The 23,512-nt window shown below is 39.2% G+C and overlaps 1 protein-coding gene and 1 long non-coding RNA gene across 3 annotated transcripts in view; one reads left to right on the plus strand and one right to left on the minus strand.

Moving 5' to 3' along the window:
- ELP3 (elongator acetyltransferase complex subunit 3) overlaps positions 1 to 22,915 on the plus strand; it is a 95,527-nt gene extending 72,612 nt beyond the window's left edge. For both annotated transcript variants that reach the window (XM_008519287.2, XM_070611355.1), the window contains one exon: positions 21,646 to 22,915. In XM_008519287.2, coding sequence (XP_008517509.1) covers positions 21,646 to 21,722 — 77 coding nt within the window. In that variant the 3' untranslated portion in view covers positions 21,723 to 22,915. The remainder of the gene's footprint in view (positions 1 to 21,645) is intronic.
- LOC139082036 (uncharacterized) overlaps positions 1 to 23,512 on the minus strand; it is a 114,513-nt gene that overhangs the window by 16,073 nt on the left and 74,928 nt on the right. The window contains exon 2 of the long non-coding RNA XR_011537696.1: positions 21,135 to 21,421. This is a non-coding gene — a long non-coding RNA (uncharacterized lncRNA). The remainder of the gene's footprint in view (positions 1 to 21,134; positions 21,422 to 23,512) is intronic.

A 23,512-nucleotide genomic window follows, 5' to 3' on the forward strand; every position in this document is an offset into this window, starting at 1 on the left:
TTAAAGACAATAGATGCCACATAAAATATTACTTTACTACAAGAACTTTTTAAATTTCAGCATCATTATTAATCAGACTAACATTGATGACATAGAATACTATTTTGCTAGATAACGGATTGGCTAAATGTTTGCTAATTGATGTCTGTATTGCAACTGGACTACGAAGGTGCTGTTGCATAACTCCTCTCAGTATTTATCATTCCCTGACTTGATTTTTATCCATTTGTACATGAATCAGGTGCCAGTTCATACTGTATTGCATATCAAGTGCATTAGACCCATCGCACACTTGGCATCACATGACTCTATTAATTATTGCATGTTTTTCAATTATTCCTAAATAGACCACTAGGGAGTTTCCACTGTTTAGATCTTGTGGGCAGCTGAATTTTTGGTGAAGTTTCCTAAGCAGAAGCTAGTGATACTGGTAGATAGTGGCTTGTTGGCACTTGAGGAACAGCATTTGGCAAGTGCTGTTGCTCTTCCCAGGTCCTTGCTGTGAAGTCTTGTGTCTCAGAAACATGCACGTTAAAGTCTCAGAGCAGGCCAGACCCATAGCCTAGTGGTTAAGTTCGGCATGCACTGCACTTCCGCAGCTCAGGTTCAGGTCCTGGGTGTGGACCTACACCACTCATTGGTGGCCATGCTGTGGCGGCAACCCACATACAAAATAGAGGAAGATTGGCACAGATGTTAGCTGAGGACAAATCTCAAGCAAAAAGAAGAAGATTAGCAACAGATGTTAGCTCAAGTCAAATCTTACTCAGCAAAAGAAAAAAAAAAAGTCGGAGGATAGCCTTGCTAATGTTGACACACTAATACTTGCAGACTTTTCATCCCCATTCTTGATCTGCTTAGTTTATAGTTATTGAGACTGATGGTTGTATGCTTAGGAATAGGAATAGTGTTATATCATATGGTTCCAGATAATATTCCTGAGAGGTCTGGAAGCTTTGATATAAATTACTGCCTTTATTGTAAAGTTAGACACTTCATAGGCTTTTTCCTGAGGAAACAAGCCTTCCCCAAAGTGGTCTAGCCTAAACTACTCACCATCTGCTCTCTTTTTTATAGTTGTTGCAGTGTTAGCTCCTGATTATCAATGTAACTTTCATATGGTTAGTACTATTGTTTTCTCTAAATATGTGACATTGCTATAATCCATTCAATTTGATAAAGCTTTTCTCTTTTAGATCTATAGAGGCAGAGATTTGGCAGATTCTTCCTCTTTACGTGAGCAGACTAAATAATGCTGGAAAATATTGATGCTGCCTTCCTTAGCAGCAACCAAGATACTGGTTTTATAGAACCTTTTAGTTAGGGCATTTCTAATTTCAACAGGACATACCCAGGGAATTTCTTATTCTTTGGTCAACCTGGCTTAAACTGTTGTCTCAGACCAAACAGCTCACATTTCCAAGAAATTAACTGGTAGATTTAGTGTTTTAGATTGTGGCCATGGGATAATGTTTCCTCATGCACCCCCATCCTCTATCTCCCTAAGCATCTAGTTGTCCAGTTTGTCCACCATTTATGAATGAATCACTGATGTTCAGTATACCAGTCCAGAAGCCCAAGATCTATACTCTAGGCGGTCTCTTACCTCTTACTGCAAATCTTACTACTTAGTGGTTGTTTTGGTTATTTATTCATGTGTAACACACCACCCCAAAATTTAGTGGCTTAAAAAAACAACCATTTTATTTGCCCAGTGATTCTGTGGATCAGAAATTCAGCAAAGCATAGAGAAGATGGCTCATCTCTGTTCCATGATGTCTAGGACCTTGGCTGGAGTGGCTCAAATGGCTGGCAGCTGGCTAGGGTAGCTTGTCTGGAGTCTCAGTTCTAGCTGGTAACAGATGCTCAGTTGAGACTGTCAACATGAGCACCCTGGTTCTTCTCCACATGATTTGCGCTTCTCATAGCATGAAGGCTAGGTTCCAAGGGGAAGGAAGTGAAGGCCTGGGCTTGGAAGTCCCAGATCATCATTGTCTATTGCTTTGTAGTAAATTACCACAAAACTTAGTGGCTAAAAACAACTGGCAGTTATCTCATAGTTTCTGTAGGTCAGGAATCTATACGTAACTTAGCTGGGTGCACGTGGCTCAGTGTATCTGATAAAACTGCATTTAAGGTGTCAGCCAGGGCTGTAATCCTTTCAAGATGCAATTGGGGTTGAAGGATCCACTTCCAAGTTCACTGTGTGGTTTTTGGCAGGCTTCATTTCCTCACAGTCCGTTGGTCTTAGGGCTGCAGTTTCTCACTGTGTCACATGAGCCTCTTCGTAGGGCTGCTCATCACATGGCAGCTTGCTTCCCCCAGCAGAATGATCACAGAGACAGAGAGGCCCTTTGAGATGGAAGCCATAGTTTTTATACCCTAGTCTCAGCAGAGAGTCAACAAGTCCAGCCCACCCCTAAGCGGAAGGGATTACACAAGATCGTGAATACCAGTAGGCAGTGAACTTTGGGGGTCATCTTAGAGACTGCCTACCACAGTGCAACTTCTGCCCCATTCTCTTGGTTAAAGAAGTCATTGGGCCAGCCCAGATTTAAAGGGAGAGGAAATAAATTCTGCTTCTCAGAGAGAGGATTTGGTGGTGACCATCTTTGAATACTGAGTGATAGAATACATTTTCATTAACTTGGAATTAATAGGCTTCCATTTCCTTTCTACAGGCCTTCTCCCAGGATGGACTCTCTTTGGGCATACCTAGATTCAAGGGTTCTTGTCCCAATCCCAGTATCAGATTTTCACATAGCCAGTCATGGCAGCACAATTAACTCACACTGTGCTAAGCAGAGTTTGGCAGGCCGCACAGAAGCACCTGGCTCTGACGTTTTGTCTGCCATCTCTCGTCCATGAGGACATTCCTTTATCCCCCCTTACAAGCCAATCTAAATGTCTGATGCTTTATATCTATGATATTGGCCATTCGTATCTTCCTTCTAGGTTATGGAATATAGAAAGACCATCTTTGGACTGAGGGTACATGGTTTCTCCCTGGAGATATCCTACCCTAATCTACTCTTCTCCACCTCAAACACCTGCTGATAGTTAATGCACCTTAAAGTCATTTCTTTTTCCCCTTTGGGGAGGTTGTAAATTGTATTATAACATACAATTTGCCATTATAACCATTTTTAAGTATACAATTCAAGGGCATTAGTTACATTCACAATGTTGTGCAACCATCACTATTATTTCCAAAAGATTTTTTCACCCCAAACAGAAACTCTGTACTCATTAAGCAGTAATTCCCAATTCCCCCATCTCCCCAGCCCCTGGTAACCTCTAATCTACTGTCTCTATGAAGTCAAATCATACAATGTGTGTCCCTTTGTGTCTGACTTATTTCACTTAGCATAATGTCTTCAAGGTTCACCCATGCTATAACGTGTATCAGATTTTGTTTCCTTTTTAAGGCTGAATAATATTCTGTTGTGTGTGTATGTATACTCTTTTTACATTTGGGTTATTTCCATCCTTTGGCTACTGTGAATACTGTTGCTGTGACATTGGTTTATAAAAAATTATTCGAGCCCCTGCTTTCGATTTCTTTGTGTATATACCCAGAAGTGGAGTTGCTGGATCAAATGGTAATTCTGCTTAACTTTTTGAGGAATCACCAAACTGTTTTCTGCAGCGGCTGCATCGTTGTACATTCCCCTCAACAGTGCACAAGGTTTCCAGTTTTTCCACGTCCATGTCAACTCTTGTTATTTTCCCTTCTTTTTAATAGCCATCTTAGTGGGTGTGAAGTGATGTTTTCTTAGGGTTTTGACTTGCAATTCTTTGATGACTAATGATGTTGAACATGTTTTCATGTACTTATTTGTCATTTGTGTATCTTCTTTAGAAAAATGTCTGTTCAAGTCCTTTGCTCATTTTTTAATTGGGTTGTTTGTCTTTTTGTTGTTGAGTTGTAGGAATACTTTATATTTTCTGGATACTAGGCCCTTATAAGATCTGTGATTTGCAAGTATGTTCTCCCATATATATTCATAAAAGGTAGTGGTCTGTAGTTTTCTTTGTAGTGTCTTTGTCTGGCTGTGGTATCAAGGTATTGCTAACCTTGCAGGATGAGTTAGGAAATGTCTCTCTTCTTCAGTTTTTTGGAAGTATTAGAGAAGGATTGGTGTAATTCTCTAAACATTTGGTAGAAATCACCAGTAAAGCCATTTGGAAGGTTTTTGATTACTGATTCAATCTCCTTACTTATTATAGGACTGTATAGACTTTCTGTTTCTTCTTGAGTTGGTTTTTGTAGTTTGTGTTTCTATGAATTTGTCCGTTTCAACTAGGTTATCCGGTGTGTTGGTGTACATACACATTATAATCCTTTTTGTCAAGCCAGTAGTAATGTCTCCTCTTTCATTTCTAATTTTAAAGATTTGAGTCTTGCTCTTTTTCCTTTGTTTTTTTTCTTGTTTTGTATGATTTCAGTCTTTTTACGTTTATTAAGACTTGTCTTATGGCCTGATCAATGATCTAACCTGGAGAGTGCTCCATGTCCACTTTGGAAAATGTGTATTCTGCTGTTTGGGGGTGATGTGATCTGTATATGTCTGGTAGGTCTAATTGGTTTAAAGTGTTGTTTAAGTCCTCTCTTTCTTTATTGATCTGTCTGATTTTTCTATCCATTATTGAATATGGGTGTTGAAGTCTCCAATTCTTATTGTGGAACTATCTGTTTCTCCCTTCAATTCTGTCTATTTTTGCTTCATGTATTTTGGGGCTCTCTTGTTAGCTTTATATATGTTTATAATTGCTAAACCTTGATGAATTAAACCTTTATCAATATATAATGTGCTTTGTCGCTTGTAAACTTTTTTGACTTAAAATGTGTTTTGTTTGATAATAATATATCCATCCCATCTCACTTTTAGTTACTAGTTATTTTCTTAGTGATTACCTTGGGATTACAGTTAACAGATTTATAACAACCTAGTTTGAATAATACCAATTTACTTTTAATAGTATGCAAACACTGCTCCTATACATCTGTCTCTCTTTTACATTGTTATCGTAACAGATTACATCTTTAGACCTGTGTGTCTATTAACATAAATGTATATATTGTCTTATAAATTTGCCTTTTAAATTATATAGAAAAAAAGGAGTTACAAACCAAAAGTACAATAATACTGGCTTTTATATTTACCTATGTAGTTACCTTTACAGTGTTCTTTCTTTATTCATTCATATGGCTTTGAGTTACTGTCTAATGTCCTTTCAGTTCAGCCTGAAGGATACTTGTGGGGAAGGTCTAGTGGTAACAAACTTCCTGGGCTGTGGTCTATCTGGAAATGTCTTAATTTCTCCTTCATGCTTGAGAGAGACTTTTGCCGGGTATAGAATTCTTGATTGACACTTTTTTCTTTCAGCACTTTAAATGTGTCATCCCACTGCCTTCTGACCTCCATGGTTTCTGATATCAGGTGTTAATCTAACTTAGGATCTCTTGTATGACAAGTCACTTCTCTTGCTGGTTTCAAGATCCTCTCTGGCTTTGGCTTTTGACAATTTGACTATAATATGCCTCTGTGTGGATGTCTTTCAGTTTATCCTGCTTGGAATTTGTTGAACTTCTCAGAAGTGTAGATTCATGTCTTTCATCAAATTTGGGAAGTCTTCAGCCATTATTTCTTTTTCTGCTTTTTATTGCTCTCATCTCCTCTGAGACTCCTATGATGTGTATGTCGGTATGCTTGATGGTTTCCCACATGTCCTTTAGGTTCTGTTCATTTTTCCTTGTTCTTTTTTCCTTCTGCTCCTTAGACTGGATAAATTCAATTTCATTATCTCTAAGTTCACTGTTTCTCTTTTCTGCCTGCTCAGATCTCCCATTGAACTACTTCCATTGAAGCCGTCCAAAATTTTTTTATTTTAGCTATTGTACTTTTCAGCTCTAATATTTCTATTTGGTTTCTTTTTATAATTTCTATCTTTTCATCGACATGCCTTCTCTGTTCATACAATGTTCTGATTTCCTTTAGTTCTTTTTCTTTTTTTTAATTGAAATTATATTTGACATATAACATTGTGTAAGTTTAAGGTGTACAAGATGTTGATTTGATACATTTATATATTGCAATATGATTGCCAATGTAGTAGTACCAATACCGCTAAGACATCACATAATTATCGTTTCTTTTTTTGTGGTGGGAATAATTAAGGTCTAGTCTCTTAACAAGTTTGATGTTTACAATACAATATTGTTGTATATAATCACTATACAATGCCTTAGATCTCCAGGATTTATTTATCTACAAGTTGCAAGTTTGTACCCTTAAACAACATCTTTCCTAATCCCTCAGCCCATAGAAACCACCATTTTACTCTGTTTTTATGAGTTCAGCTTTTTTAGATTTCAAGTATAAGTGATATCATACAGTATTTGTCTTTGTCTGACTTATATCACTTAGGATAAGGTCCTCAAGGTCTGTCTATGTTGTTGCAAATGGCATGGTTTCCTAATTTCTCGTGGCAGAATAATATTCCATTCTATATATATACCGCATCTTCTTTATCCATTCATCCATTGACAGACCTTAGGTTGTTTCCATATCTTGGGTATTGTGAATAATGTTGCAGTACACATGGGAGTGAAAATATCTCTTCAATATCCTTGTTTTCATTTCCTTTGGATATATATCCAGAAGTGGAATTGCTGTATCATATGGTAGTTCTATTTTTAATTTTTTGAGGAACCTCCATACTGTTTTCCATAGTGGCTACACCCATTTACATTCCCACCAACAGTGCACAATGGTTCCGTTTTCTCCACATCTTTGTCAACACTTGTTATCTCTTGTCTTCTTGATGATGGCCATTCTAACAGGTGTGAGGTAATACCTCATTGTAGTTTTGATTTACATTTCCCTGATGATTAATGATGTTGAGCACCTTTTCATATACCTTTTGGCCATTTGGATGTTTTCTTTGTGAAAATGTCTCTGCCCGTTTTTTAATCAGATTGTTACTGAGTTCTATTGAGTTTTTTATAAATTTTAGATATTAATCCCTTGTCTAATATATGGTTTGCAAATATTTTCTCCCATTCTGTAGGTTGCCTTTCATTTTGTTGATTCTTTCTTTTGCTTTTAGCTTGATGTAGTCCCACTTGTTGATTTTTGCTTTTGTTGTTTGTGCTCCTTTAATTCTTTGTCCGTGGTCTCCTTTAGCTCCTTGAGCGTATTTAACACAGTTGACTTTGCCTAGTAATTCTAGTGTCTAGGCTTTCTCAGGCATAGTTTCTGTCAAATTCTTTTTTTCCTGTTTTTTGTATGCTTTGCAATTTTTTGCTCAGAACTGCACATTTGAGTAGATTCTCTCTCTCCTCAGGGATTGCTCTTGAGGGATGCAGTCATCCATTTGTATGGTGACTTTTTCCAAATTATTTTTGCCAAGTCTGTATTTTTTGTTGTGTGTGATCACTAAAAATTCTGTTCTATCATCTCTGCAATCAGCCTGTGACCTGACAAGGATTTCCCTAAATGTCTGGATCTTCGAAAAAGGAGAGGATGGTGTATGTCTCTTCAAATCTTACAGTAGACACCCTGGGAAAGCTAGCACAGCAGTGGGGCACCAAAACAAAGGCAAGCATCCACACTAGTCCCCACAGGAAGCTGCACACCAAACAGTGCACAGCCTAAGAGTTTTGGAGGACAAGGGCTTACTGCCCGCCCTGGCTCCAGCCAGCCACTCTAGGAATGGGGCATGGAGGCGGTTCACATCTGCTGCCCTCCTACCGAAGTTCAGCAGCTCTCCCTTCATCAAGCACTCTCCTGGTTGCTGTGAGCGTCTTTTCAGGTTTTAGTGTCCCAAAATAGTTGCTTCTGATTGCTTTTTCCAGCTTAATGGTTGTTTCAGTGGAGGGACTGGTCTCTGGAGTTTCCTACTCTACCATTTTCCTTCTTAAAGTCTGTTTTTAAAAGACTATAAATAGAAGGGATCCCTCTTCCTAACAGCTTATAGTTGGCACATCTTTAGCCTCTGCAGAGACACACTAATGATTTGGGACATACACAAAGTAGTGAGAATGATCTGTGACATAGCAGACATTCTGTGCTGGTGGGAACAGAGCCACTCCATTTTTTAATTGGATGGTTGTGAGCCCTCCTATAGCAGACTCCCTGTGAGGAAAAAACCTTTCTAAGATCTATAGGATAACCCACCAGCATCATCCTACTCTAAGTTACCACAGTAGCTTCTATTTAGATTCTCTATACCTGCTTTATAAGTTACCTACTTTTATTCCTTGTTCATCCTTACTTTGTTGTTATCTTGGTATAGCCATTTCAGAATGGATAGAGGAGCCTTTAGGCTGCTGGGTAGCAGGTTTGGGTCTTATACCTCTCCTTAGATAGTCTCTGTGTCTTCCAAGGTGATGGAGAATAATGTGCTAGTGTGCTGTACAGTGACTTACAATAACCAACTACTTTGAAGAGCTAAGATTACACGTGGGTAACCTTGTAAGATATTTATTTTAACAGAAGGGGAAAATAATTCTCTTTCAAAGATTTAGGGCCATTGAGTTAATTGGTTCATTTTCAAACATTCAGAATAAAAACCTTTCCCTAACTCTCATATCAGTATGCATTGTTGAAGAGTGAAATATTGCCATCCTACCAAGAGATCAATGAGATGTAATAAAGTCTCATTTCAGTAGCAATTGAATGAAACTAATGAATACATTTGCCTTGTATTAATACTGTTAGGCATATATATATCAAGCACTCAATAAATAGTTAATTAATTGAACCCAAAAGTAATTAAGACACAGTTTCTTTAATTTGTTTTTATTTCACTGATTTTTTTAAATGATCATGAATTATCATCTCAATTTTTTGCATCTAATTGGAAAAATCAGAAATTTAAATTTCAAAGGCAAGATTTAGCATATTTTTTCTCTCTTTTAAAGTTTGTCTTTAGGAATGTGATGTGGGCTCAATTTTAATTCGGTACAACATGTAACTAGGGATGAAGGACAGCTTCGTGTCCTAACAAAGCTAGTGTCAAAGAAGAGGCGTGCACCTCCAGATTTCTGATTTATTTTCCTCTTCAGACATGAAAATGTCTAAATTATTAGGCCAGAATTTTTCTTTAGTAATTTCATATTTTTTCTTTCCCAGTTGAAATCACTAGGTTTTTTGTCTGATTTACCATATACATGAAGAATTGGTTTATTTCCCCATGTAAACAAGCATTCATGTAGTTGAAATTACTTAATCGTACCTTCTCTTCTTTTTCATTTTTATTGACAGTAAACTAACAAATAGGAAAGTTCATTAAATGTTAAACAATGAATTGTTGAACCAGTGCCTCTGTAATCCCCTCTTAGATCAGGAACGTAGCCGACATCCAAGAAGTGCGCCCCCTGTTGGCCCTTCCCAGTCATCCTCTCCCTACGCCTTGCCTTCTTCCTTCTCCCCAGAAGCCTAACTTTTGTGAGATTTTCTTCCATGTTTTTCTATTTTTCACTACCTAATTATGAATCCCTTAACTATATGGTTTAGTTTTATTGTTTTTAATTTTAGATAAGTGGGATTGTTTTAGTGGTTTTTTTGTTGTTGTTCTGGCTACTTTTGTGCAACATTGTGAGATTGAGACACATTGCCTCTGACTATGTTCATTCATTTTAACTGATATGTAGGATTCCATTACGCAAGTATCTCACAATTTATCTGTCGTACTCTTGCTGGATATTTGGTAGTTTCTAGTTTGGGCTTATGAATCTTCTTGTTTATGTATCTTGGGGCCCATTAACACACATTTTTGTGGAATCTATACGTAGGAGTGGCATTGCTAGACTATAGGAAGTACATACGTTCAACGGTAGGAGTCTGCAAAGTGGTCTTCTAAAGTGCTATCAATTTTCACTCCCGCTAGGAATGTATAAAGAGTTTCAGTTGGTCAATATGATGAGTATGTAGTGGTATTTCTCTGTAGTTTTAATTTACATTCCCTGATTACTAATGAAGTTGTGTTGTCCATTTAAATATCCTCTTTTCTGAAGTTTCTGTGTGTGTGATATATGTTTTCAAAAATCCACAAGACATTATTACTATTACTATTGTTATATACACTCAATATTCATTCAGATTTACTTTTCTTTGCTCTTCAATCCTTGCTGCATCTGTAAGGTAGTTTATTCATTTTCGTTGATATACAGGATTCCATGATGTGGTGATATCGCAGTTTATCTGATTTACTGTTGCTGGATATTTGGGTATTTGCAAGTATTGTTTTCTTTGCACCTAAAGAATTTATTTTAGTAATAATCTGCAGGTAACAAAGTATTCATTTTGATTGTATGAAATGTCTTTATTTTGTTTCATTCTTGAGGGAAGTTTTCACTGAGTATAGAATTCTGGGGTTGCATTTATATTTCTTTCAGCACTTTGAAGCTGTCTTTCCACTGTCTTCTGGCTTTTAATGATGCAGTTAAGAAATCAGATGTCTGTCTTTGAGGATATCCTGCTGGCTGTTTTTATGTTTTTTTTTTTTTAATATCATCTTTGTTTTTAGGCTGTCTTTGTTTTCTCTAGTTTGACTATGATGTTTCTAGGTATAGATTTCCTCTGCTTGGATTGCTTAGGCATCATTGGGCTTAACTGGTGAGTTGATTTTTTTTTTTTTTTTAGTTCTGAGTAATTTTCAGCCTCTAACTCATATGTTGACTGTATCCCATTCTCTCCCCCTCTCTTCCTGGGACTCCAATTAAACATGTGTTAGACCTACTCATTGTATCCATTGTGTCTCATACCCTCTTCTCCTACCCCCATTTTTTTTTCTCCATTACTAATTCAGTCTAATCTACTGCTAAACTCATCCATTAATGAGCCCTTATTTTATTTTTTAACTCTCTGATTTCTGGTATCTTTTTCCACTCTTTTATATCATGTTTTATAGTTTCCTGATGCTTTTAAACATTCTTAAATTCACCTTCTATCTCCATGAACATAGTAAGCATAGCTCTTCTACAGTCTATATCAAATGATTTCAAATCTGGAGTCCCTGCAGTCTCTTGTTTCTTATCATGGTGTCTTGTCTCAAAGGGTACTTCATCACTTTTTATTATTTGCTGAGCATTTTGTGAGAGAATTTGCTTTTAGGAATACTCAAGACCTAGGTGATATTAGATTCCTGCAAGGAGGATCTCTCTTTGCTTTTGCCAGGCATCTAAAAGCACTAGTTGTCGAGGAATAAGGCTTGAGGTTTATCTAGGTCATCTAGGTGACCCCTTCCCCAGCAATCCCTCCCATCACTTCAAAGTGAGAAAGTTGTTATGCCGGGGTCTGTGCTTTTGCCAGGCTCTGAACTCAGAACCCTTGTTCCTTCATCTCCTTGAGACTTGGAAGCAATTCTGCCTCTCATTGCTCTTCCACCTCCCACAGTGTAGACAACAGCCCTTTGTTGAGGGGAGTGAGATGAGTATTATAGCTGGTCCTCGTCTTCTGGTGGCCACATGACTCCTACCCAGTCCCACTTGTCTCCTGCCAGCCTTTGTGGATGTCAGCTCCCCTTCTTGGATTGGCAAATGCTACTGAGGCAGAAGAGGCTCTACTCGCTTCTTGATGCTCACATTGTCTTATTCTCTGCCTGATATTTAATAACTGTTGGACCTTTGATATTTTTTTTAAAGTGGAAGCATTTTAAATTTTGTTCAAATTTTTAAATTGTCCTCAGCTGGAAAGTTAATCAGAATCATTTAGTCTGCCATAATCAAGCCTGAAGTCACCTTCTCTTCTATAAACTTAAATACTTCTGGCTTGTCTGCCATTCCTCTAGGATCTAATTCCCATCATTGTTCCAACTTTGTTGCTTTTTCTCCCAAACTCTATATTGTATTTCTCGTTTTGAAAAGGGTGACCACAGTTTATCAAGCTGTTACTGAAAAGTATCCCCCTTCCCAATTGTTCTTACATTTCTAAGCCCTATCTGTTTACAAAGATCTGTTTTTTATTGCCTGCCTATGTTATTAGACCCTTTTATGTGACTTATTCTTCTGTTTCTTACCAAGCTGTTAGCAAAATGGAAATAAGGTCACCATATTTGTTTCATCTAGTTATTCATCAAATAGAGGACACTGAAAAACTGGAGGTGAGGTGATCAAGACAAGTCCTATGTCCTTTCTGTACTGTGCTATTACCAGAGCAGACAATGTTTAAAGCCAGAGTTGGGGAAGCAGGGTCGGGCGTTACCCATAACACAGGCGCCATAGCTCATTAGAAATAGTGAGCCATGGAGTCAGGCAAGCTGGGTCTGAATTACAATTCTGCTTCCCAGCTGTGTGACCTTGAGTTACGACCCTTTCTGAAAATCACATTCTCATAGGATAATAATTCCAATCTTGTTAGGTTTTAAATTAAGTTTGTGCATGTTGAACATCTAGCATGCAATGCTGGCATGTATTCAAGTGCTCAGAAAAATGTCTTCCTCCTCCGGCTTTATACTTTATAGTCACTCAACTATAAAGTTGTTCTTCCTTTGTTTTGAGATGAAGTGAAAATCACAAGCTGGGTCTAGTTTAGGTTCATTTCTTGCTCCTGACTTATTTTCTCTTTTAAAGGGAAATGTGTTTATTTTCAGTGTTCTAAGCCTTTACGTGGTATTGGATTTATCCCCTTAGAAGGACAAGGCTGTAGTAACGTTGAGAAGCAAAGAGTTGTTTTTCAGCCAATTCAGGCATCACGTTGACTAGTTTACTCCTTTTGCCTGCTTCCTCCCCTTATGTTTTCTAAAATAGAATCAGAGTAGAATTTAAGTAAACAGCTAGGTTTGTTCCATTTTCATCTTTGATTAATCATCTTTAAGGTTTTGTGATTTTTCCCCCCACTTTTAAATTAAAGAGCATTGATCAACCCATAATTAACCTGCTCTTATAGCCAGTGGCTGAAGCAGTTGGCATGTACGTTTTATGTGATTGCCTTTCTTTCCTCAATATTTAGAGTAATCAAAACTGTGTCTTAAGCTAAATGGTACGTATCTTTCAAAGGGAGGGAGAGGGGGTCAGAAAGCAGAGGACTTTTTGTCCACTCTGAGGGCTTGAGGCTTGAAAGCATTTGTTATGGAAAAAAAATCAGAGAAATGCTTGTAGCCCCTGGTCCCCGCAGGTGGGAGGTTCATTGGAGCACTAAGCCAGAGATCGTAGTTGGGACAGGGGAAGGGGCTTTCCCACCGATGCTCACCAGCTCTCTGCTCCTCATCCATTTGGAGCAGGCAGTGTCCTCTGCCTTTCATTTCACGCTCTGCCCTGGGGCTGCATTCTATCTAAAGTGCCTGCAGCTAACACATCACCTATCATGTTAATAACTCAGTTTTTAATCTCTAAAACTTATGCACACACACAAAAGCTTATTTTCTCCTCCCAAAAGAGTATGTGTCCTAGGGCAGAGGTGGAGGCCAGTGAGGTCAATACAGAGGCTGGTCACTAAAGCCAAATCTCAGAATATCACTCTAGGTACATTTCAAGATATTCTTTTTTTCACCTTACCTCATTTGATGATCATCGCAGCTGATAAAGTGGTGAAGATAAACATATTTATCCTGCCTCCAAGTGTAGGAAAGAGGCCCTTGTGATAGAGGTAGCTTCTGTGGTTGTGGGTTAGGTAACTTGGAGGATACAACAAAGCAAGCATTTTGACTCCCACACTCCTCCACATCCTTAATGCTCTACTGACAACTGTCTGCTCTGTAGTAGGGCACCCTGGGGACTGCTGCATATAAATCCCCAACCTGAGGATTTAGCAGCATCACATGCAGGTGATGGGTAGAGAACTCCGTTACTTGTGCAGCCCGCTGCGTCTCTCCTCAAGGGCAGGAGCAACGTTCCACTGGGCCTGTGAGACAGCCTGCCCACGTCAGTCCAGGAGGTTAGCTGACGTCAGCTGTGAAATGTAATTGCTTTTTCTTGGCTGGCTAACAAAAGGAAAGTTACCGTGACGAGGACTGTCTAGGAGCCCTGCTAAACATGGAGGGGAGAGCAGAGCGCAGCCTTCACCCGGCCCAGCTGATGGCACGTTCCCGTACAAGCTGGCTAAGAATACTAATAATTTTGCCAGACTGTTCTGCAGATTATAGAAACAGGGAGAAATCTGTCTTTCACAAAACAAGAGGCACAAAGAAATGCAAATGGGGAATATTTTTGTTTAGTTGTTTAAGTAAGAAGAGATTGGAATCCAGGCTGGCTAGAGGTCATACTTCTTTCCCCGGAATACTTAAAGCTTCCCAGGGGGCCCGGAAGTAGACTTTCCATCTCAGTGCTCCTGCATGTTATTGAAACTAAGGATAGGAGCTGAAAACTAGGCCTTTCCTTCAAAAAGGCACATAGCAAAGCTTGAGTGCCTCTCTTCAAGTTGGTAGTGGTTTCTAGGGCCCACCTCCTGTATAACAGCAAAAGTAGAGAGCCCAGGAGGCAGTGTGCTCTGCGGGAATCATTACTGAGGAGTTGTGGGTGGTACCCCCATAAAGCTGTTCTCTTCACCGGCAAGCTTAGGAGAACAGGGCACTCTAGATCATTGAACTCTGCACTTATTCAAGGGCTGTCCAGTCCTGTGTTCAATGTGAGGAGCAGCTGCTCTCTCACCTCTGCACCTATTTACGCTGGACAGACGTGGTTGCGGCATGTTTTGGGAAGTAAGGCACTCTGACTAACTGCACATCTTCAGTCTGGGAATTACTTGTAAAGAATATTACCATCATTGTTTGCAAGAGGAGAATTAAGTGAGCTGAGCAGAACCAAAAGGAAACACTGAATATATTTTGTGACTTCACACAAGTAAAAAGCTGGAAGCATTAGAAGTCTGGTAGATGAACTGATGATTGTTGAAGCTGGGTAGTGGGTATATGGAGGTTCGATATACTATCATGTCTATTTTATATATTTACAATTCTCCATAAGAAATTGTTTTAAGTCTGTGGAAAATGACATCTGTTTTATAAAATTGGAGTAGAAATATAAAAATCCAGGAATATTTCTGAAAAATGTAGGGGCAGTTTTTATTAGATGGAGGTAATGGTATAAATCAGAAAGCTGCCTCTAAATTTTTAGCTAACAAGGTAGGAAATTGTACCTAAATTAAGAAGCCCTGCCCTTCATCCCTTTACAGTGAGTCATTCCCACTACCTGGCACCTAACATACAGCCAGTTCTTTTTTTTCTTTGTATGCACACAACATAGCAATAACTGAATACAGTACAGTAAATCTGCAAGCATTTATTGCATATTGATTATATGCCAGATACTGTACTAATCCCTAATGATAGAAGTCATTGACTTCAAAGAGCTGACGTTCTAGGAGGGGAGATAGACATGCAGGTAAAATAAAGCACAGCATGATTACTAAAGCAATAGAACAGCTAGCATGGAGAGAGGGGGTTATGAATTCCAGCTTCTCTGTGGATAGGGGAAGTGTGTGCAGAGGTCTCCTGGGTAGTGGTGTCCAAGTTGTGGGTTCAGGGATGAATGGGAGTGCACTGTGGAGTGGCTTGCTGCTGAGGGACAGCACTGAAGGGGCAGCAGCAAAGCCAGCATGGTAGACTAGTGAAATTATACCTGTTGTGATAATCCTGGACTGTAAGTAGTAAAGTCAGTGGTGGCAGGAACTAAAGCTGAAGAGGTGAACCAGAGGCTGGACATGAGAGACTTTGTATATCAGGCTGAGGAATTTGGGACACGCCATGAGCAGTTTTAAATAGGAGAGTGGCATGGTCAGAATTACCACTCTGGATTTTGATTTTAAGTGGTGATTTGACCTCATGTGTTGATCTCTTCCTCTCCTCAAGCTTATATGTCAGTTCTAATATTTTCAGTTACAAGTAACAGAAAACTCAGCTCAAAATGGCTTAAACTTAACGTGGATGAATCTTGAAGCTATTGTGCCAAGTGAAATAAGCAAATCACAAAAGGACAAGTACTGTGTGATTCCCACTTACTTTGAGGTACCTAGAGTAACCAGATTCATAGAGACAGAAGGTAGAATGGTGGTTGCCAGGGATGAGGGAAGGAAGAATAGGTAGCTATTGTTAAATGGATAACAGAATTTTACAAGATGAAAAGAGTTCTGGAGATGGATGGTGGTGAGGGTTGCACAACCATGTGAATGTACTTCATACCACTGTCTCCATCTTCCCACTTTGCCATTCTCCATACATCACTGCTTCCTCCTCAGCCAACTCCCCTTGCAAGGCTACTGCTCTACTCAGTCCAAGAAAAGAGATCATTTTTCTCTGTCTCTTTTTAAGAGAAAGTAAGGCTTCCAAAATCACATATTACTCAATGTCTCCACTTGCACGTCTAATAGCCATTTCATCTGCATAGCCAAAACCAAGCTCTTGATTTCCCTCTCTACCCCTTCTTTTCACCATCTTTCCAGTCTCAGTAAACGGCAACTCCTTCTTTCTCCAAACCGTTGCTTATGCAGACCAAAACTTTTAGAGTCATTTTGGACCCCTCTCTTTATGTCACACCCTACATCCATCAACAAATTCTTTTGACTCTGCCTTAAAAGATATTTCCAGATTCCAGCTACTTTTCACCGCTATGACTCTCCTTTGCGCCACCACCATCTCTAACCTAGATTATTACAAGATCTTCTTAACTGGTCTCCCTATTTCTGCCCTTGATCACTTATGCATTGAACAAATATTTATTGAGTACTTAATAACGTGCCAGGCATTGCTCTGGGCACCAGCAATTCTGCAGTGAACAGAACAGATAAAAATCCCTGCCCTCCTGGAGCATTCCTTCTCTTCTCAAAACAGCAATCAGAGTGATCTCTTTCAAATGCAAGTCAGTCATGTCGCTCCTTTGATGAAAATCCTTAGATTCACCTGCCCATGCTAATGGCCTCTGCATGGCCCTGAAGATGAGGAAAAGTCAGGTTTTAATTTTGACGTGCCTGTGCCTCTACTGAATGCTGTCATGTCACAGAGCATAGTTCACTTTGAATGTGGATGCTAAAGTGGGAGAAAGGGAGGTGGAAAAATAGTTTCTAGCAAGTGGGATTCTAGAAACGGAAAGCACTGCATTGAATGACTTCAGATGCGTCTGTATGATATAGTGATGGCTCTTAACCACCTGCCTCTCATCCTACTCATTCCACCTTGTTTCACTGAATTCTTTGGACAAATTGAGCTCTTAAAACACATTGAAACATCTATTAAATAGGTGTGCCTCCTCGAGTTTCGTTTTTGTTTTTTTGAGATATATATGCAATAAAGTACAACATTTTAAGTATACCGCTTGATTAATTTTTGCATCTATCTATTCCCATGTAACTACTAACCCAGATCAAGATACAACATTTTCAGCACTCCAAAAGACTTTCCTTTTCCTTTCTCAGTCCATATCTTTCAGATGTAACCAGTATTCTGACTTCTATCACCATAAAATTTGTTTTGCCTGTGTCTGAACTTCGTGTTGATGGAATTTATATCTGATTTCTTTCATGCAAAATGAAGTCTCTGAGAGTCATTCATGTTGTTGCAGATAGCTATAGTCCTTTCACTTTTTGTTGCTATGTAGTATTCCATTGTGTGAAAATACCACAATTGAAGAAATTAAAGGAGAAATCAAAAAGTATCTGGAGACAAATGAGAATGAAAATACACCATACCAACTAATATAGGATGCAGCAGAAGCAGTCCTAAGAGGGAAATTCATAGCAATACAGGCCCACCTTAACAAACAAAAATATCAAATAAGCAATCTTAAAATACACCTAAGAGAATTAGAAAAAGAACAAACAGAGCGCAAAGTAAGCAGGAGGTGGTAAATAAAAATTAGAGCAGAAATAAATGAAATTGAAAGAAAAGAACAGAAAGGATCAATGAAACAGTTGTTTCTTTGAGAAGATAAACAAAACTGACAAACCCTTAGCCAGACTTACTAAGAAAAAGAGAGAAGGCTCAAATAACTAAAATCAGAAATGAAAGAGGAGAAATTGCAACCAATACCACAGAAATACAAAGGATTAGAGGAGAATACTATGAAAAACTATATGCCAACAAATTGGATGACCTAGAAGAAATGGATAAATTCTTAAACTCATACAACCTCCCCAAACTGAATCAAGAAGTAATGGAGAATCTGAATAGACCAATCACAAGTTAAGAGATTGAAACAGTAATCAAAAACCTCCCCAAAAATAAAAGTCCAGAACCATATGGCTTCTCTGGAGAATTCTACCAAACATTCAAAGAAGATTTAATACCTATCCTTCTCAAACTGTTCCAAAAAACTGAGGAAGATGGAACACTTCATAATACATTCTATGAGGCCAACATCACCGTGATGCCAAAGCTAGACAAGGACAACGCAAAGAAGGAAAATTATAGGCCAATATCACTGATGAACATAGAGGCAAAAATCTTCAACAAAATATTGGCAAACCAAATACAGCAATACATTTAAAAAGATCATACACCATGATGAATTGGGATTTATACCAGGGACACAGGATGGTTCAACATCCACAGATCAATCAGTGTGATACACCACGTTAACAAGATGAGGAATAAAAACCACATGATCATCTCAGTAGACACACAGCATTTGACAGTTTCAAATATCTATTTATTCTAAAAACTCTAAATAAAACGAGAATAGAAGGAAAGTACCTCAACATAATAAAGGCCATATATGACAAACCCAGAGCCAACATCGTACTCAGTAGGGAAAAACTGAAAGCCATCCTTCTCAGAACAGGAACAAAGATAAGAATGCCCACTCTTGTCACTCTTATTCAACATAGTACTGGAGGCTTTGACCAGGGCAATTAGGCAAGAAAAAGAAATAAAAGGTATCCAAGTTGTCAAGGAAGAAGTGAATCTCTCGCTATTTGCAGATGACATGATTTTATACTTTGAAAACCCTAAAGAATCTATCGGAAAACTATTGTAATAATCAACAACTACAGCAAACTTGCAGGGTACAAAATCAACTTGGAAAAATCACTTGCATTTCTATACTCTAATAATGAACTAACAGAAAGAGAACTCAAGAATATAATCCCATTTACAGTCACAACAAAAAGAATAAAATGTCTAGGAATAAATTTAACCAAGGGGGTGAAAGACCTATACAATGAAAACTAAGACATTATTGAAAGAAATCGATGATGACATAAAGAAATGGAAAGATAATCTATGCACATGGATTGGAGGAATAAATATAGTTAAAATATCCATACTACCTAAAGCAATCTACAGATTCAATGCAATCCCAATCAGAATCTCAATGACATTCTTCACAGAAGTAGAACAAGGAATCCTAAAATTCATATGGCGCAACAAAAAACCCTGAATAGCTAAAGCAATCCTCAGAAAAAAGAACAAAGCTGGAGGCATCACAATCCCCAACTTCAAATATACTACAAAGCTATAGTAATCAAATCAGCATGGTACTGGTACAAAAACAGACACAGATCAATGGAATAGAACTGAAGCCCAGAAATAAAACCACACATATGCAGACAGCTAATTTTCAATAAAGGAGCTAAGAACATATAATGGAGAAAGGAAAGTCTCTTCAATAAATGGTGTTGGGAAAATTGGACAGCCACATGCAAAAGAATGAAAGTAGACCATTGTCTCATGCCACACACAAAAATAAACTCAAAGTGGATCAAAGACCTGAAGCCATAAAACTCCTAGAAAGTATAGGCAGTACACTTTTTTTTCCCCCTTTTTCTCCCCAAAGCCCCCTAGTACATAGTTGTGGGTCCTTCCAGTTGTGGCATGTGGGATGCCACCTCAGCATGGCCTGATGAGCGGTGCCATGTCCACACCCACGATTCGAACATGCGAAACCCTGGGCCACCGAAGCAGAGTACACAAACTTAACCACTCAGCCACGGGGCCGGCCCCAGCAGTACACTCTTTGACATGGTCTTAGAAGGATCCTTTCAAATACCATGTCTGTGTGGGCAAGGGAAACAAAAGAAAAAATAAACTAGTGGGACTTCATAAGACTAAAGAGCTTCTGCAAGGCAAAGGAAACCATGAACAAAACAAAAAGAGAACCCACCAACTGGGAGAAAATATTTACAAATCATATATCCGAGAAGGGGCTAATCTCCAAAGTATATAAGGAACTCACACAACTAAACAAAAAAACGAAAACCTGATCAAAAAGTGGGCAGAGGATATGAACAGACGTTTTTTCAAAGAAGATACACAGGTGGCTAATAGGCGTATGAGAACATGCTCAGCATTGCTGATCATCAGGGAAACGCAAATCAAAACCGCACTAAGATACCACCTCACACCCTTAGAATGCCCGCAATCACCGAGACAAAGAGGGACAAATGTTGGAGAGGCTGTGGAGAAAAGGGAACCCTCTTACACTGCTGAATCCAGCTATCCCACTATTGGATATTTATCCAAAGACCTTGAAATCAACAATTCAAAGAGACTTATGTACCCCTGTGTTCATTGCAGCCTTGTTCACTATAGCCAAGAAGTGAAAGCAACCCAAGTGCCCATCAACTGATGACAGGATAAAGATGTATTATATATATACAACGGAATACTACTCAGCCTAACAAAAGACAAAATCATCCCATTCGCAACAACATGGATAGACCTTGAGGGTATTATGTTAAGCAAAGTAAGCCAGAGGGAGAAAGACAAACACCATATGATCTCACTCATGTGGAAGATAAACTAACACACGAACAAAGAGAATAGTTTAGTGGTTACCAGAGGGGAAGGGGATTGGGAGGGTGGGCACAAGAGGTGAAGGGGCACGTATGGTGACTGACAAATAGTGATGTACAACTGAAATTTCACAATGTTATGAACTATTATGACCTCAGTAAAAATTAAACAGCCCCGGCTCTTAACCACGCCTACGGATGTTCCCGTATAAGCCCTGCCTTACCCTCTTATCCTGTGTTGTATTTTAGAGGCAGCATTTAGGATAGTGTTTCTCAAACTTAATATATAGATTCCTTTTAAAGAAAAACAGTTCATAGACTTTAGTATTGACTTAAAGCAGCTAATGTTCCTTAAATGTTTACAAACATAAAAGTGGTCTAAATTTCTGGTGCTTCTGCTGATAATATAACAAGACAAATACACCAATTAATACAAACAAAACTGATAGAACGCAAATTAAGTACCATTAATTTAATGTGACTGATGGTGAGATTTTGCTGAAATTGTCGCTCGTGATGAGTGAGTGTGGCACTGACACTCATACGCGAGTTCTTTCTTCCTTCAGCATGCCTTTGCTGCTGGCAGCTCTCCGGATCCCCTCTTCTCTCCTTCAGACTTCCAGGAAACCATAATACTGTCTGGCTTCATTGCGAGTGTAGACATCTAACCCATTAAATCCACCTCTTCTCATTCACCTGCGACGTCTGAAGTAGTGCTGTGTGCTGCCAGCAGGGTTGGAAATACGCAGGCTCTGAAATAGAGTTTCTGTATTTTAATACAGCTGGAATCCAAAGTAATGAAACTGTGCCGAACTTATTGAAATGGGGTTCAATCTTGATTGGAATTTGGTCTGTGAACGGGAGTGGGAGAGGGGAGGAGGACGGCTCAGAGGGGAGCCTCTGCTGGCTTTCGAGGGGTACTGACGTTTCGCTTAGTAGAGACTCTTCTTACTTTTGTTTTTCTGCTCCTTCACAGGGGTCGGCACCAGGAATTATTACAGAAAGATTGGTTACAGATTACAAGGCCCGTACATGGTAAAGACGCTAAAGTAACAGCCAAACCAGTCCCCCTTGGTGCGGTATCCTCCCTGGCAGAAAAAGAGATTGTGATATCTTGAATACTCAGCAGAGGCTGAGCAAAGCAAATGGACCTACCCTGTCTCCTGGCAAGGAGCTTCACCCCCAGCCTGCGGCCACAGAGACTGGAAACTGCTCTCAGGAGCAGGCCGGGCATCAGCCAACCGAGCCCCCCGAGCCTCTGGCACGCAGAGCTCCCATCCTCCCTCTCCTGCCCCTTCTCAAGAAGTCACTTCAGTTTTCAAAGTTTAAGTCATCTGTCCAATTTCTGAATTCTGCATGAGGCCTGCTTGACTCAGACACAGTGAGAAAAGCAAATTAATCAACTCATTTGGACACTATAATTCATGAAATAAAACTAGCTGTTACCATTTGAGGAGTAAACTTAGGACTAGGTTGTTTATAGTATACTGTAGGTCAGGTTGGAACATAGGAAAACTGTCAGGCTTTGATCTCTGGCCTTTAACAACGGATGCATTCCCGTACAGGAAAATGAGCTTTTGTTTTCATGCAACTCGTTCTGGTTTTTGTGCTGATGTATGAAATAACAGTGTGATGGGGAGAGAGGAATTGAGGTTTTAGGTTTGTATTTCAAGCTTGAAACCAGCCTTCCCCATTCAGGAGTCGACCATGATTGATGGGCCATTACAAACAGCCTTTATTTCACATTTTTTATTGTCTGTACTTCCCACACTCTGACAACTGCAAAACAATGTGAACAGCACTCAGGCCCAGAGAAGCGTTTGGCTTCCCCTGTGTCTGTCCTGAGCACGCAGAGTCTGACGTGCACGTGTCTGAGGTTGTGTGACCCTGAGTCAAGATTCATTTCCACAGAAGCTCTTCTCTGCATTTTAATTCTTTAAGATGGATTTTGGTTTGTTCTCAATGGAGAAAAGTAAAGAGTTCAACTCATATATGAAAACAAAAAAATAGAAAACAGATCCAAACCTAAAAATAGGGAACAGATTGGCGTTTTCAAAGGCTCATCCTGTAGAACTGCCTCTTTCTAACTTCCGGGTAACCTACCAAGGAGGCGCCCTGGAGAGGGGCAGCTCTTCAGAGCGTGGCTTACCCCTGCGCCCCTGGGCTTCTGCGGCATTCTATAAATGCTTATTAAATGGAATTGATTCCCCTAAAAGTTTCAAAAAATAAAGTCTTCAGCATACAAAGAAGAATCACGTAAGATTTTTTCCTCTCCCTGTAAATGCAGTGACATTTGCCATGAATTCATAGGTTTGAGTTTCCCATCTGTGACACTATTTCCTCCTGGGTACTGTTTGCCATTTCATGAAACTGCCACAAGGCAGATGGCATTGGCTTTCTTGTGGGCTCACTGGGGAACTACAAAGGCTTTCCATGAGTACAGTTTAGGGAATTTAGCTACTTCTCAATTATGCTTGTTTTCCCTATAAAAATGAAACTATTAAACTAAAACAGCATACACCATACTAGCTGTTAGCACACGTAACTGGAGATAGAGTGGACAGCGTGCTGGTCTCTGACTGCGGGCGCAGGCTCGCTTCTGCCTGCAGCGCGACTTGGCTAACACAAGAGTCTGGGCCTCCAGTTTCCCATCTGTTCTGTCTACCTAAAAGGACCAAAACCTGTAATGTACAAACACGTCCTTTATAAAATTGTAAAAAGGCATTCACATGTAAAGTTTCCTTTAAAAGATAATATAGAGCAAGATTTTAAAACAATTGCCTAGGATCTTGCACATTTCTACTAGATATCTGTCATTTTTTATCTGTATTTTCCTCTTAGGC

This window comes from Equus przewalskii, chromosome 2, assembly GCF_037783145.1.
Source record: "Equus przewalskii isolate Varuska chromosome 2, EquPr2, whole genome shotgun sequence".
Lineage (NCBI taxonomy): Eukaryota > Metazoa > Chordata > Mammalia > Perissodactyla > Equidae > Equus > Equus przewalskii.